This window comes from Pogona vitticeps, chromosome 8 (assembly GCF_051106095.1).
Source record: "Pogona vitticeps strain Pit_001003342236 chromosome 8, PviZW2.1, whole genome shotgun sequence".
Lineage (NCBI taxonomy): Eukaryota > Metazoa > Chordata > Lepidosauria > Squamata > Agamidae > Pogona > Pogona vitticeps.
Genome location: NC_135790.1, coordinates 23,962,425 through 23,979,166, shown reverse-complemented (window position 1 = coordinate 23,979,166; position 16,742 = coordinate 23,962,425). Strand labels below are relative to the sequence as shown.

The following is a 16,742-nucleotide window of genomic DNA, read 5'->3' as shown; positions in this document are numbered from 1 at the left end:
ATCCAGGGTGAAATACAGGCAGAACCTCTCCATCCACTGAGAAACCTCACCAATCACAGACTTGCATCCCTTCTGGTGCCCATCCGAACCCTTCAGGTGGTTCTCCTCCATGAGAACATCTCAGCTGACATCCAAGCTGGGGATCGGATGTGGGCCAGGACAAGACAAAAAAGAATCTGTGTTGCTTCTCAGTGCCAAGGAATACCCTTAGAAATAGAGTCCTAAGTGCCTCCAATTACTTGTGAAATTCACTGGCTGTCTTCATACAGTATTCTGGAATTTGTTGACATCTTGGGACAGCTTTAAAAGGACCTGTGAGCAGACATTGGGAAGCTTGTTTTGTTTTGTTTTTTGTTTTTTTGGATCGTAACTCCCATAATTCCCTCAGCCAACGGAAACATCAATCAATAAATTAAATCAATAAATTAAAAAAGAATAATTAAATCAAGACAAAAGTTTCTTCACTGTGCCATTGACCAGCAAATTTTAATCTTGCTACTCAGGCTGGAGAACCGAGCGCATGTGCTGCAGGCAATAAGGCACTGAAATGTGTTACGGGAGAAATCCAGGTTTTAAATCTGAATTTGCAGGAGTTATTTAACAAACTGAACTCTATTCTAGCTGTAGCACCATGGATAGCTCCTTGACCATTTGGACAAGGTCCGCATCTTGATGCCTTCTGGGTATGTTGGGCTACAACTCACATCATCCCCCATGAATACGGTCAACAGGAGGCTCCTCTATCAAAATTCATATCAGTTGCCATCAACTCCTCAGACACTCCTCCCCGAGCAGACATTTCTATATTGGCCTCAAAATTCTGCGTCCTGAGTGGCAATTGTTAAAACCTGTTTTTAGCAGAAGACAAAAGCGAGTCATTTGTAAATGGGCTTCCATTTCAAAATGGACCTGTTTGCACCATCAAAAGAGAGGCCAAGGGGTTGTTTTGCCCGTGTACTTACTCTGAGACAACATCCTTTGCTTAGAACAAAGAATGCCATTATGTGTTCCGTTCGCAAGATGGTGCTGAGATGAAGAGCGAATTTGCAGCTGCCTATAGGTGTTTTTAATGCAACCGGTAGTTTCTGAATTAGTAGGGGTGTGTGTGTTTGTGCAGTCATATATCTTACCTTTCTTTAAACAGTTCATTTGCTTCTACAATGACAGACTATGGAAACAGTCATCAAAGAAAGGCACGCCGGGTGTTTCTGTCCTCATTTTCAGCCAGAAAAAAAGTGTATTTCCTATAGAAAAGGAAGGTGATGGCTTATATTTCCTTAGACAATTCCTGATGGATCGTCGAGTCAAGCCCCTGCCCAGGAGGCACAGTGGGGGCGGGGGATCCAACTTGCAACCTGTGACTCTTATATAAAAGGGCAAGATATTCTCAGCTGGCTTGAACAAGAGTTTTTGCGTGAATAACTCAAACTACACAAAACTGCCCATATGTCCAAAACTATGACCGCTGCTGCTTTGTTTTATGAATTTTTAATACACAGAAGCACACGATGGGTTGCTTGCATGTTTTTCTACAAGGATTCAGTCTTTCTGGGCTGTATGTGTGTTTGTGTACTCTGGCCCTCATATGGAACATATGCAAAGGCATATTGCACAAATTGCAGAAGCCTCTTTTTTCTTTCTTTCTTTTAAGGAAGTGTTCCTTATTTGCCCTCCCCCTGGAGGGGAGAAGTCTGGAATGGATTCAAAATTCCCCAACAGGGTTTCTCAGTGTGATGAGACAGTGTGAACCACCAAGAGCTAGGGATTTATAAGGAATTCTTTGCATCCCTAAGTTTTCCCCAAGCCGGTGCCAAATGCTTCAAACTACAGCTCCCATCAGCTCCAGTGGTGAAAGGCCATGAAAACTGATGTCCATATTATTAAAAGGCACCATGTTTTTTAGAAAGTGACTGGAGACTCTGCCACCCCCCTCCAGCTGCTCCGTGCTGATATAATGACCCGTCTCCCTCCTATGCCATCAGAGTAGTGATGAGTGTAATAATAGCAATATAATTTGGCGGGCTGATTTGAGACATGCCATAATCACCACATGATTACAGTATTCTTACACCAGCTGATACAAGAGGGTGGGGGGGGGAGAAAGAAAGAAGAAAAATCACCAACCTTCCGCATTCATTTACATCTTACTCTTGAGTGCTCATCTCACTGGCATGTGTTCCATGCCAACCTGCAGGAGCGCGCTCGCTCCAGGGCTGTCTGTCTGTCAGCTGTGCCACTGGACGGTCTTTGTGTCTGGCACATTCAGCTTTGGTTCCTTGTGACACTTAATAGCACCTCTTACTGTAGGAGTTCAACAATACCTCGGCATTTATTTCCTGAATCCAAACGAAGAACAGCCCAGCCTGATTCTGTGCCTGCATTTTCCTGGCAGTGACAAAACCACATCCTCCCTTACTGAGGGTATTTTTTTTGTTTTCCTTAAACCTGGCATTGAATGATTGGGAGATGCATTGGGATAAGCAGGTATGAGGCATCAGCAACACAGATCCAAATTATCCTTGCACGGTGTGTCAGTATTATTCTCCAAAATTAGCTTAATTGTTTATCTCATTCTCCCTTTGCTCTCATCAGTATAATGTACTTCTCAGCCACTGGTGCCATCTTGTCCCCCTCAACTGTTTGTTAAAAGGGCAAGCAGACTGCACAAGACGAGAGGAATGGACCCATATTTAGTTTTCTGTTGCTGCTCTCCACACAGAGAAATGACTGTCTGGTGAGAGAGGGACTGTTTTATCCACACAGACCAAGGACAAAGAATTGTTCAGGTTCCAGGACTGGATTTCCCATCTCAAGAGCCATCATGGACCAGCAACCCAAGCAGATCCAGGGAGACAGGTTTTCCTTGCTATAGACCTGTGTTCTTCTCTCCATCAGTCCTTACCCCTTGGGAGAATAGTCTAATTTCCATGAACAAAAGGATGTTGCAAGATGTGGGCCAAATAACACCATATTAGCTGAGCACCATGGAGACCATCAAAGAGTATATTCCTGGGAGGAACTAGGTGAAACATCAGCTTTCCAGTTAGAAAGTCTTTAAAAAACCCCACGTTTTTCTTTTAGAGACAGACTGAAAATACCAAAAGAGCAATTGGTGACCTTTGACTTCTTCCAGTTTGCGTCATCAAGCTACTTGATTTGTATGGATGACAGCTACAGCCACACGGCACACATGTAGATGACATTTGAATAATCTGCCAATGTCAAATGCACTTTAGACATATCTCCTTGCTCCCTTATCCTCACCTGTGAGGTAGGAGCAAGCTAAGGGAGAATGACGGGTCCAAGGTCACCCACTGAGCTTCAGAGCTGAATAAGAATTTCCACATTGGTTTCAAGGGTCTTAATAAAACATTTTAACCACTGTACAATCCTGCTTCTAGGGCAGCCTCCTCCCCTTTGTTGACTTCTAGATATATGGGGAACAGATAAGTGGGATCATCCCCACCAACAAATTTTGCGCAGGCCATACACCTTTCTAAAGCCACGTTAAACAATGATGTACTTAGGGCAAACACATTCCCAAAACACTGGACCACAGTGGCAGTGTGACTCAGCCCTAAGTTGGGCTTGCCACATTTTCTTCCAGGAGCGTTCTTGTGTCTTTAATAGCTACCCATCATCATTGTCATCTTAGAACTACAGAACTGGAAGGGACCCTGTAGATCATCAAGTCCAGCCCTTTTCTAGAAGGCTTAGGGAATCAAACTCTCAACCTCAGCTCCGCAGCCAGAGACCTAAGCCACTGAGCTATCGTAAGACACTTCACCTGCTGCATTTCCGCCAAACATCCAGATTTTATAGGCAGAGGCCCTTTGATAGTAAAAAAAATAATAATAACATCGACCCCCACCATAGATCTTAATCCTAATCATTTCTCACAAAGCCCTGCAGCCATCAAGTATCCAGTATTCTTTCAATCTGACAGTGTTTGTGAATTTAAAGATGCAAATTTTGCTGCTGCTTTATTATCATGCTCACCAAGTTCCCAACTGCAATGTGTTTGCTTTATGAATGGGCAATTTATTCTTCATCACTCATTATGCCAGCACACAATTAACTACCGTAGCTTCTCCGTGCTACCAAATACCTGACTGTTGATATTAATAACTGCGACTTCCAAAGTCGTCCTGTGAATGCTGTGAATAAAGATTCAGCAAATTTCCAGCGAGAAGCAAGTTGTTTAACACTCCCTAAACTCTTAAGCAAAATGGGTTGGAAATTGATTTTTCAAGTGTTAATATTCAAAAGCTTTTGTTTGGCTGGTGATTTTTTTTAAAGACACCTCTACTCCAGAATTGAATGTTTAACTCAGTTGGTTAGTTCTTTCAAACAGATAAGCAATGCTTGATTTCTCAGATGTAACTTCCCATTGTGTTCAATGGTTCTTACTCCAGGTAAGTCTGCAAAAAAGTACTGCAGTGTTTTAAAAAAGCTTGGAAATAACTAGTTATACATTCAAAGTTATTTGTAATTAGTTTTGTCACAGAGGGGAGAGAGGATAGCACTTTTCAAATACTTGAAATGCTGTCATACAGAGGAGGGACAGAATCTGTTCTCGATCTTCGAAGAGTTCAGGTCACATAATAATGAACTCAAGCTACAGGAAACTAGATTTTGGCTGATTATCAGGAAGAACAACCTAACTGTTAGAGCAGTATGACGATGGAACCAATGACCTTCGGAGGTAGCAAGCACTCCAACGCTGGAGACATTCAAGAGAAAATCAGACAACCCTCTGTCAGATCTGCCCTGGTTTGGATTCCTGCACTGAGCAGGGTGTAAAACCCGATGGCTTTAGAAGCCCCTTCCAACTCAGTTATTGTATGATTCTAAGATTTTATGTCCTGTTGTTGTTGTTCAGTCGTTAAGTCATGTCCGACTCTTCGTGACCCCATGGACCAGAGCACAACAGGCCCTCCTGTCTTCCTCTGCCTCCTGGAGTTGGGTCAAATTCATGTTGGTAGCTTTGCAGACACTGTCCAACCATTTCGCCCTCTGTCGTCCCCTTCTCCTCTTGCCTTCACACTTTCCTAACATCAGGGTCTTTTCCAGGGAGTCTTCTCTTCTCATGAGATGGCCAAAGTATTGGACCCTCAGCTTCAGGATCTGTCCTTCCAGTGAGCACTTAGGCTTGATTTTATGTCCTAAACCCCCAGAAGACTACAGAAATCTAAACCAGAGGCCAGAGTCAGTTTGGGGGGGGGGGGTTGATCCAGAATTTAGGAAATGTCCTTTGATGGCCTACAGGCCCGGAAACCACCCGTTCTCCCCTTGCTCCAGCTTTTTCACTTCCTGTGGTTTTGTTGGCCAAGCTCGGTGTGCAAAAAAAAAAAAGCCAGCCGATCTTGGGTTTCAGACAGAATTACTGCTTGCTTTCACACTCGCGCACCTTACATTTTTCATGGAGTTATTAATAAATGTTTAAAATAGACCAACAGAAGGTTACTAGAGATTTTTCGCCTTTCTTTCGTGTCTGTGTATTTAAAAATAAATGACGACAGCTGGCGAAAACTGCCTCTGATAAAAAGGAGCTTGAAGGAAGCCTTGAGGTGGGAGAAACCTCCTATATCCATGATTGCTGGGAACTTGAAGGCAGAGAAGGAAGGGGCTTCCCATGGCAGTACCCTTTCCTCCTCATTTTTAAATGTCAGAAGCCAGCTATGGGTCTCATTACTGATGCCCATTTGGTTTTATTTCTTACTTTAAAAATGTATTTTTCTGTGCTGCTTGTTGCAGAGATAGAAGAACTCCATCACTGTTTTGCTGCGTAGGGATGATGGGCTTTGCAATCCAGAAACATCTGCAGGAGAGACACGGAGGTCTAGTGAATAGAGCAGTTGTTCCCAATCTTGGGTCCCCAGATGTTTTTGGACTAACCCCCCCCAGAAGATTTCACCACTAACTGTGCTGCCCAGGATTTATGGCAGTTGTAGTCCAAGAACATCTGAGTAACCAAGGTTGCAAACCACCGGAACAGTGTGCCCAAGAGAGCTAGGCTCAAATCCCTGCTTAACCATGAGAAATCATGGGATATCAATGGTAAACCACTGTTTGAACATCTCATATATCTCAAAAAGCTTATTAGAGTCAGAAATGTCACGATGGCACAGAACAAAAGTATCTGCAGGGCGAAGCAGCAGTTGACTCCAGTTTCTGGGGTGCAGCGAATCCATCCCAGTTTTTAGTCTGTACTCTATGGAAGCTATCAAAGCCGTTGAGCCTCCGAATAAGTTCAACACCTTGCATAGATTCCAACTGAAAGATGGAATGGACTCTCAGTACCTGCAAAACTGGCATGGTCAGCCACCACTGTCTGGAGGGGACCACCCCTGCTCCAGGCCAGGTCTAAAAGGGATTAGGGTGCAAGAGGCCATGAAATCCAGAGCCTCACCATTGCAAAGAAGGAAGTGCTTCCAGAGAAAGGCATGGCTTGCCCTCTGCTGCAGACTTGGAGGCAAGACAGAAAACCAGAGTGGAAGATGGGGGATGAAGTGTCCACGAAAATAGCCACAAACTGAACATGAAGCCATCTGGGGGATAAAACTAGAGAAGTCAGACCTAGGGGAGAGAAAATGAGGCTGCTAAATCCTCTATTGAGCCACTTACATTCTCTCCTTGCTTTTCCAAGGGAAGAGAGCCAGCCTGGTCCCTGTGACATTTTAATCGCCCTTAATTTAGCATGCCAAGGTGCCACTTGGCCACTGGCTGCTTACTCTTAACTAGATCTGTGAAGTAAGAGAAACAGCAGATTTGGCCTCTCTGCTCCACACCACCTGGGCCCATTCATCAATTAGGACTGCCATGTCTGAAGTTTCAAGAGAACAATGCTGTTTCCTTGGGCTTCTGAGCAGAAAGACGAGTCTCTTGGCAAGATGTGCTGGGCGAAGAGAAAGCTTAATTTTTTTTTCTGTGTGAGGTGGCTTTCAAGTCTGGAGCCCCTGTCTCCTTTACACTCCCAACTGGTGCCAGGTCCACCATGAACACGTTTATATACTTCTCTCTTAAACCTTACCTGCTCCATTTAGTAGAATCATTGGGTCCTCTCCTCATTGGGTTATAACTACAAGTCATCCCTTTGATACTACAAAGGGCCCACCGAATGCTCTCTGGTTTTCGTCCTGAAATCATGGCAAATGGGATATCACTGATTTGGCAGTCCATCATCCTGCTGCTACGAAGCCCACCTTGTTCAGTCTGCCCTGTTGCTTGCTGTATATTTCACACCGATTCTTCCTTGCTATCTCTCTGCTCATCCCCTCTTTAATTGCATTTTTTTTCTCCCATACCTTTTCAAGAATGCTTCTTCTTAAGGTGGCTAATAAATTCTAAACTTCTTCCTGTGCTTTTATCTTCAGAGTTAACCTGTGAAGTAGATTAGCCAGATGGAGAGAGAGAGAGAGAGAGAGAGAGAGAGAGAGCTTCCCAAGGATATCTGGTGTATTTGGAGACTGGAAAATAAATGATAGATAGCTCTGAGATGAGATCAACCAGCAGAGTAAGCATTGGCTTGCTAACTCTGATATCGGTCCCTGTGATGTCAATGCAACCTGCTCTCCAAGTTACTGGTTACAGATTATTGGATCTCACCCCCCCAAAATACTTGCCCCCCCCCAAAAAATAAGTGAGTCTTCAGGTGTGAACCAACCATTCTGCAGTTAGTCCTGAAATCCACATGTACCTTTTGCAAATTAGTTCATGATGAATGGGGCATTTTCTCTTGATTGGGGCAGACTGTCTCACTGTGGTGAGATCGCCCTGATGAGGTCTTATCTCCATCACACCCAAGGGGTGTTGTTTTGTTTTGATTTGGTTTGTTTTGTTTCATTAATTTATATACTGCCCCGTTAGTGCAATGCACCATTCTGTGTGGTTGGTCTCCAGTATCAAATTATTCATAAAGCAGCAAAAATCATAAAGATAAAAATCAGATCCTGTCAAGTTTAAAACCAAGATGGCACAACATTTTCAGAAGATAACGGCAGGGCAGGAGGAAACAGAATTCTTACGGAGTTGCCGTCAAAAGCCTCTTTGAAGAGCATCGTCATCAACCATCTCTTAAGGTAGACAAGGAGAGGGGGCAGGGGCTGTTTGAGGTACAGGCCCAGCTTCTAGTTGATGTTTTCCTGGCCTCCTTCCACATGGTCACCTGGAGAAGCCTTGCCTGGGAGGATCTGGTGGAGCAGATCAATGATCTTGGGGAAAGACGCTCTGCCAGATTTTTTCTTAACCAAGTTTTCTACAATTTGTGCAAAACATCGACACATTAGCACCAAAAGGCTGATGGAGCTGAGTGTACAATTTATCCAGCGCTAAAACGTTGATCATGCAAGAAGGCAATAACAGTGGCTCTTCCTCACATTCCATCATGTCTCTTGAAGACGAGGGAAAAAGCATTGGCACTTAATGGCCAAGAGAAACGTTGGCGTGTTGTCTTCTTCCACAGCCCGCGGATGAACTTGATCAGAGTTTGCAACACTTAAAACGAATACCTGCAAAAGATTCACAGCTACATGCATAGGCTTCCTTCCCTAGAAATAGCTTTGCCATTTGTCTGGATCTCTTCTTCTGCTTCTCTCGCGTGGCATTATTATCTCCCCCTGACAGGCTGGCATACGACGCATTTCATGGAGAAAGGATCAGAGAGATAAAAGGGACCAAAAAACACAAGGAAAACACTAAGACATTTCCGATTATGATACGTGTGATGGACAAGTACCTCTCTTGCACAGATATTGCATCTTCATGGGATCCTGCTCAGAACAAGATAGCTCTGGAATGAAAACCCACCAGTGCCATTTCGAGCACTGGTGGAGGGGAGATAATGATTCTGAATGATACCCAATTAAGAAGTTAGAAAATTAGCACCTCAGGGATATGTTTACTATTTTTTAAAAAACTGTTCAGTGAGGTCATTCTTGGGGAGATGACCCTCCAGTTGTAGCCTAACACAGTCAATTTTATTGACCTAGGAATCTGCCATTCTTTTGTAGAGAGAGAGAAACCACGTCTGCACTGCTGGCTGCTACCAGAAAAAGAGAAGGTGCTACCCTTGCATTGTTTCAGAACCGGAGGACTCTATTTTCCCCTCAATGAAGGGCAGGTCCTGACTAGAGATGGGCACGAACCGCAACATAGAGGGTTCATGATGGTTTGTGGTTCATTACTAACCACAAGCCATGAAAAACTGTGAAACCCCAGAAAAAAAATGAACCAGTTTGTGGTTTGTTTTTCCAGCTCCTGTCTGGCTTGGGGGCAGCGGGAGGCTGCCTGTTCCGGCCACCTCCGCCATCGCTGGCACAAGCAGAGAGACAAGCAGCAGGCGCCTGGCAGGGAAGCCAGGTCTGTTGCCTCTCAGGATGGCACCTGCAGCCGTGGGAGCAGGAGCAAGCCGGTGGAAGAGGCCGGTGCAGTGGAAAGGGGACCGGAATCCCCTTTGGCCAAGTCAAATGAAACACCAAAGGGAAAAAAGTTTGGCATTTCATTTTGCTTCCGCAAAACGGGCCGTTCGTTCATTCGTCTGTCCATCCATCCTCCTCCTCCTGTCCATCCTCGCTTACTGAGGGCGCGAAAATGGCTGCCGCTATGGGGAAACATCGCAGAACGGTGAGTTTTGTGCCCATTTGGAATGCATTAAACAAAGTTTAATGCGTTCCAATGGGTTTCCCCGTTCCGTATAGCGATGTTTCCCCATAGCGAAGGTTAATCTGGAACGGATTAACCTCGCTATGCGGGGCACCACTGTATGTATGTATGTATGTATGTATGTATGTATGTATGTATGTATCTATCTATCTATCTATCTATCTATCTATCTATCTATCTATCTATCTATCTATCTATCTATCTATCTATCTATCTATCTATCTATCTATCTATCTATCTATCTATCCCTTCTTTCTTTCTTTCTTTCTTTCTCTTTCTTTCTCTCTCTCTATCTCCCCCTCTCCCTCTCTCTTTCTTTCCTTTCCTTGGTTCGTGGTTCATTTTGTGCTCATACCCAGTATTGACATCTCAGAGAGGCCCCATACAGAAGTAACAGGGAGAGGTCCAGAGCCTCCCTCCCAGAACGTGCAAACATGACTTTTCCCCCCCTTAAAACAAAGAAGAAACCACAGCCTCCAGGAAACCCCAGCAAGCCTGGCTACACAAGTTAATATTTCCCAAAGCTTTGTTCTTTCCCCAGCTGTTGAAAGTAAAAAAAAAAAAAAAAAAAAAAAAAAAAAAATGAAGTCAAGCAGAAAAGTTACGGCTGTGTACTTTGGTTCAGTTCCCCTTCCAAGGCGGGCATGCCCGCTCTGTTCTCTCTAATAACTGCACAGTAATTAGTTTCACAATTTTGCTGCTATACTTTATAATAGTCTCCATTAAAGTTATGGGTTTTTTAGGCAGTAATGGCTTACAGAGTAATTAATGGGCAGGAGGCTTTATTGCTACCTTTGGTTTTTTGGCAGTTTCCCCATGTCTGTCTTCTCCATCAGTATCTGCTTTTGCAAAGTGTGAACTCAAACGCAACCCCACCTCGTCTTGGGCAAAGTTCTGGGGTTCCTTACCCCCATTTCAAACAAATCATTATTTTTTTTCCCTGTCAGCTTTCTTTACTGTCCAGCCTTCACACCCATACATGGAGATCAGAAATACAAAAGTGTGGACGATCTTTGTCTTGGTCTCCATTGACACCTCCTGACACTTGATATTTTCTAACTCCTTGTGGTTCTTCTGAGTCTCAGTCTTCTGATTTCTTGGCTGCGGTCTCCTTTGGACTGATGACTGAACCGAGCTAGACCCAACCTTTCTCATGTTTGCCAACATCAAGTTCTGCTGTAGTCATGATTTTTGCCTTCTTCGTTTTCAACTGCAGTCCTGCTTTGGCAGCCTCTTCTTTCACTTCCACTACAAGTCATGTCATGTCCTTGCCGCTTTCTGCCAGTCAGAAGGAGTCATCTGCATATCTTAAATGACCAGTGCTTCTTCCACCTCTTCCACCCACTTTCACTCCTTCTCTGTCTGAATCTGGTTTGATGAAAAGCCTATTAGTGTTGACCTAAGTCAGCTCTGATTTGATGGCATATAACAATGACAACACACATGTGCGCACACCAGAGTCACAGAATCAAGCGACAATTCTCAGCTCTGGAGCCTTGTTGAGGGAGCTATTGTCCGACCACCTTTTGCCTCCTCCAGGGCAGAAGGGCTGGAGAACAACAACAATTATGTGTTGCCAACTTGTTTCTGACTTACACAATCCTTCCCAGGATTTCCTATATATGAAGGACTCAGAATTGGTTTACCATTCTAGTGTTGCTCTGGGAACATGCTGCTTGCCCAAGGCCTCACATGGGGCAAGGTATATAACCGACTTATGCGCCAGGTGATCTTGACTGCTCTCTGGAAGCACAATGGGGATTCAAGCTCCTGACTCCTGGCTCCACCGTCAGGTGTTCCAACCCACCGAGCAGCACTAAGCTCTCAACTGCAAACTAGATGGGGAGGCTCAGATTTGAAAAGATCTTTTTGAGCTACTGGTCAGGCTGACCGCAGTATTCTGGGAGGTTTTGTCCAAAAAAAGTCCTTCTACATCCCATTTCCTTTTTAGGGATGTGACGAATACGCACTAAGTGCCTCCGTTTAGGTTGTCTCCTCCCGAGTAACATTGATGTGGAATTTTTAGGCCTCGTGTGATTCCTCATCTCCAATGCTAAAGCAAGACAAATGAGCATTTTAATTTTCGTCAAGGTTTCTGACCTTGGCTCACACAACGCCTTTGCCTAAAAGGAGTGTCTCCTCCCTTTGTGAAGCTTTGTGAAGCTAGGTGTGCATAGCAAGTGCAGACGGACAGACTGATTGAGAAAAAAGTCGCAAGCAACCCATGCTATGCTTTTAATTTTTAAGGGTCCGCACAACAAGGCAGCAGCTGTTGTGGAACTGCTCCATTGTCCTTATTTGCGTACAGACCATCGACTGTGACAGAAAATATCTTGTCATCTGATACATGAAAAGAGAATTCCCATGGGGTTTTCCCTGACTTCAAGCACAAGAGGTTTTATATCCCTTCTCTTTCCCAGTAATACTTTCACGCCGTCTGCAAATCCTGTTTATATCTGTGCTTTCGCGCCAATTGTATATCTCCTGGCTTCCACTGCCCTTCCTTACAGGGTGCTCACACGTAAGCCACTACCAGTCTCTTGTCAATGTAAGATAAACCCTTCCTTGCTGTTGCATGGTGGCTTTGCATTAATTCAAACCATCACCACCCTTTCCTGCCAAAATGTTTCCCAGCGCCGGGGCAGAGGTGGCCCCTGTCTGCCTTTCTCCCGTTCTCCCTGATCTGGATCTCTACAGTGGTGGTGCTGGGGAATAACACAGGCAAGCATCCCGCTGGCCTGCCTGTGGACTTCCCCTTTCTGGAAAGTCGACATCAAACCATTGACCAGGAAACAGTTAAGCTTTCTGGGCCCAATTACAAGGAGGAATTGATAACCAAGTGAGGACGGGCAGAAAAAGCAACCTGTCTCTCTTCCTCCTTTTAAGCCTTTCCTGCAAGATGCTGTAGAGAAGGATGGGCAAAATATGGTCTTCTTAATGTTGTCGGACTCCAATTTCCATCAGCCCTAGCCAGAAAAGGATGCTGGTGAAGAACCTCTAACAACATTGAGAGGGTGTTGCATTCAGCCACTCCTATCGTAAACATTTTATTAACTTACTTCTTTATTTAAAATATTTTGATCCCAGTTTTCTCCGTCAAAAGGAGACAAGGTGGCTTACGTCATCCAAAAACCATATTTAAAAGCTAAAAACAGTAAGTATACAAAAGTTCGACTAGAGTTCTCAGATGCTGGATCTGACTAAGTTGGTGCTCCCCTTTCCTATGGGGAGGCAGCTATAAATGTGTCTGTTTCCTACCGACAACCGCCGTACCTCTATGCAAGAAAGCCAGCTGTAGGGGCTTCTGTAACCAAGTTTAGGATTGTTGCTTTTTCCTCCTGCATGATCACTGAATGGATTTCCTGGTGCAATAAACCCAGGGGAGCTTAATGGCTCCACTCTCAGTGGGGATGGTGAATCAATTCCAGGTTTTAGTACGAACTTTAAAGACCATGCCATCGCAATCGTAGGGTATTTTTGATCAGCTGGCGAGCCAGCAAGCGCATCAGTCCTGCCTCCCTTATCCCAGAGTGACTGAATTTAACTGCTTTCCCATCTTCACAAACTGTCAACCCCCTGTGTCACCATCTAAATGCTGCGCGCTGCCTGCCAAGATAACCCCAGGATAAAATACAGCCCTGCTTAAATCTTACGTGTGTCCCTGTTAGAGCATCGGAGCTAAGCTTCAGCAGCAGCAGCTTAATAATATCCTCCGGCCGTGAGCATTTTGGGGAGAAGGAGCAGAAGAAGGCAGGGGCAGATCACTTCAAAAGAAGTGGCAGGACCCATCCGGGAGCCCTCTGGGTGGTGGTGGATGACACTCCCCATCATCCCGCAGCAGCCACAGGTGTTGTGGCTCACATCAGGGCTGTATCAGCTTTCTAAAGGCAGATCCACACTTTCTTGCATTCCCCCCCAGTGCAAAAATGAAAAATGTTTCTTTTTAACAAGGAAGGAAGGAAGGAAGGAAGGAAGGAAGGAAGGAAGGAAGGAAGGAAGGAAGGAAGGAAGGAAGGAAGGAAGGAAGGAAGAGCCAAATATTTATAAATACTTGATGCATTACTCTAAGGTAGCCAGGTGTCTTCTTTGGTCAAAGGCAGTCTTGTATCTAAAAGGTCATCCCATGGAAGTCTGGTTTGTAGGTAAGGCGCTAGGGGTCTCATCGGTATTTGGTACCTGGCTGGCAGATGGAGCTGAAGCAAATTTCCCCCTGGTTCCCATCATTAGGGAGAGGCAATTACTGTTAGAAGGATGCTCATTGTTTCTAAATTTGCATCTAAGAGCATTTGTGCACACCTGGGGCAAACAGGTGTCCTCTTTGTTTGCCCTGTTTGGTCGCCATGGGGCATTGTTCGTACTGCACGTTTGCCAGGCCTGCTGATTGTGATGGCTTTAAAAGATTATTAGAAGCCGAGGAACATGATCGGTGAATGCTAGGAGTATAGATCGTCTATGGGAGGCTTCCCTGAGTCTCACTTTCTGTGGGGAACATGGGTGGGTGAGTGCTGCTGCACCCATGTGCCACCTGCTGATTCCCTGCAGGCATCCGTTCGGTTGGGAACAGAATGCTGGACTGTGGTGGCCTTTGGCCGCCCTCCCATGCAGCCCTCCTTGTGTTTTTAACACCAGGGAGTTATAAAAGACTGCGTGGGTCCAACCTGCCATTGTGGATCAAGGAGACCCGGCCCGTTGTCCTACAGTGGCAAAAGCCAGCCCCCCCGTGCATGTTCAGAGTTCTTCCCTTGTATCTCAGCTAGAGCTGGGGATTCGATCAATCTCCGGTCACTGTTTCAAACGGGGGAGCCAATGATTACCGAGCCAAACTCGGAACCCATCTCTCCCTTTGGGTCTGAGCCCCTATTAAAAGCAAGCTTCCCCCCTCCCGAAAAAAGGGAAGGGTGGGTGGGTTTCAAATTAGGAGTCTGATCTGAGTCATGGGGGGGGGAAGTCTGAGTCAAGTCCGGGTCGAGAGGCCAGTGGGACTTAAGCTGACCGCAAGCCCCGCAACTTGATTCCCCACCCCTGCTTCTTTCTGCTCCCCCATCTCTCTCTCTCTCTCTTTTTTCTCACTCTCTGCCTTTTGCTTGCAGGTGTCTTTATGAAAGGGACCCTGAAAACCTCACCCCCCAGCAGCTCCTCGCCGTCCCTCCGGAGACGCCGCCTTCGCTCCTCACCGGCAGCTGCCTCTGCAAACCTGCTTGTGCAATGGGTGGGTTGTGAGGGCCGGTAAGACCGACGAGCCGCCTGGCCTTAGCCACTGTCTTTTCTCTCTCTCTCTCTCTCTCTCTTTCTCCTTTCTGGCCCATTTCTTCCTCTCCTCCATGTGCTCTGCTGTTCTGTCTCTGGGGTTTTCGCTGTCAGGTAATGAGGAACCCTGGGTCCCGTCAGCCTTGGAGATGCCGAAGCGACGCGACATCCTGGCTATCGTGCTGATAGTGCTGCCCTGGACGCTGCTAATCACCGTCTGGCACCAGAGCACCATTGCGCCGCTGCTTGCAGTGCACAAGGGTGAGGAGACCGCCACCGGCCCGTGTCCCCCCCCCTCACGCCCACCTCTTTGCACTCACCGCCATGGCTCATCCTCATCTCCCTCCCAGCCATCTTGCTCATTCCACCAACTCAACTAGCAGGCCCACCATCACACATTGAGCTTTGCAAGAGTGTTTAAAAATCAGTGGGTGGGGTTGGATTACAATGCTCAGTATCCCTCAGCCGCTTGTCATGCCGTTTGAGAGGTGCTAGTGCTTGTTCTCCAAACAAAGAGGAAACAAGGGATCCCACCTCTGGTGACCTCCATGGTTCTGTAGCAAACAAGGAGCTGAGTTTGACTGTGTTTTTCTTTTATTTGGACCTAAACTAGATTGTCTAGTGAGCACATCATTAGAAGCAGAGTTTGCTGAAGCAGCAAAAGGCTGTCTGATTGTCCTCTCATGAATTGGCCACGTTTGCTTTTGTTTCATGGTTGATTCTTAGCAGGTAAACACAGGCTTCATTTGCTACTCTGATGCTTTGTATGAATTGCCTGCCTGGAGGAAAAACAGGAAAGCAGGTTAGATGTCTTTCTTTTAGTGCCGAATTTCACTCTTAAGAGGCATTCAGATGAGTGTTTGTTCATCTCGTAACTGCTCCGCTTCAAACAGGATTTTGATAGAGGATCCAGAGAATGACATCTCTGTCTACCTTTTATGTTTCCTGCTCTCTTCTTTCCATTTTTCTTCTTACCATGCATACACAACTACGATATGTCAACGAGGGATAGATGGAATAGCTACACAATGTGTTTCATGCTAAGAGCCATCTTCCGGAAAACATCCAGCCAAGCATTTTAACAGAAAACCATCAGGTATGAAAGCCTATTTTTGAATCCCAAGTGCAGAAAGGAAGCAAAATATAAAATCCTGTCTATTTCAAAGGGGAATTCATGTTGAAAATATAATACATCAGCACTTCAATTGCACACAATAATAATACACCGAACTAAAATTCAGCGCTGGATAAGACAATAATGCTTGGAAAGGTAGAAGGCAGCAGGAAAAGAGGAAGACCAAATATGAGATGGACTGATTGCCTAAAGGAAACCACAGGCTCCTGTTTACAAGACCCGTGCAGGGCAGTTGAAGACAAGACTTTTTAGAGATCATTCATTGCCACGAGTCTGAGGTGAGTTGACGGAACTCAACAGCAGCAAAAATACAAAATACAACTTGGTGCAAAGGAGAATCCTCATTCATGTGCGAGAAAAATCGATACATAAAATTCAAATACGTTACAACACTTTTCCAATACCAGTGCAATAAATAAACGGAGCAAGGCAGAGCAAGGTATCTGGGCCTCTAGATACTCTAGCAGCCATCTTCCCCGGCTTGATCAATGGTGAGTTGTAACTCAGAGGTTACAGCTCAAACTGGTAGAAGTAAGTTGTCCAAGCGTTGGTCTCTATGCTGTTTCTAGAAGGGAGCCAGAGGCTAACCAAGCCCTATTGTGTCTGTGGATTCGCTGGGAGTTGGCTTGGGAGCGCCAACAGATGTAGGCATCAAACCATGAAGGTTTGGGAGGTTCTGGGAGGCCAGAATGAGCCC

The 16,742-nt window shown here is 45.4% G+C and overlaps 1 protein-coding gene across 1 annotated transcript in view; it reads left to right on the top strand.

Annotated features, from left to right (window-relative positions):
• Positions 1–16,742, top strand: part of B3GAT1 (beta-1,3-glucuronyltransferase 1) — a 53,779-nt gene that overhangs the window by 19,091 nt on the left and 17,946 nt on the right. Inside the window, exon 3 of the mRNA XM_020792165.3 lies at positions 14,754–15,171. Within this exon, the coding sequence (XP_020647824.3) occupies positions 14,985–15,171 (187 nt within the window). The 5' untranslated portion in view covers positions 14,754–14,984. The remainder of the gene's footprint in view (positions 1–14,753; positions 15,172–16,742) is intronic.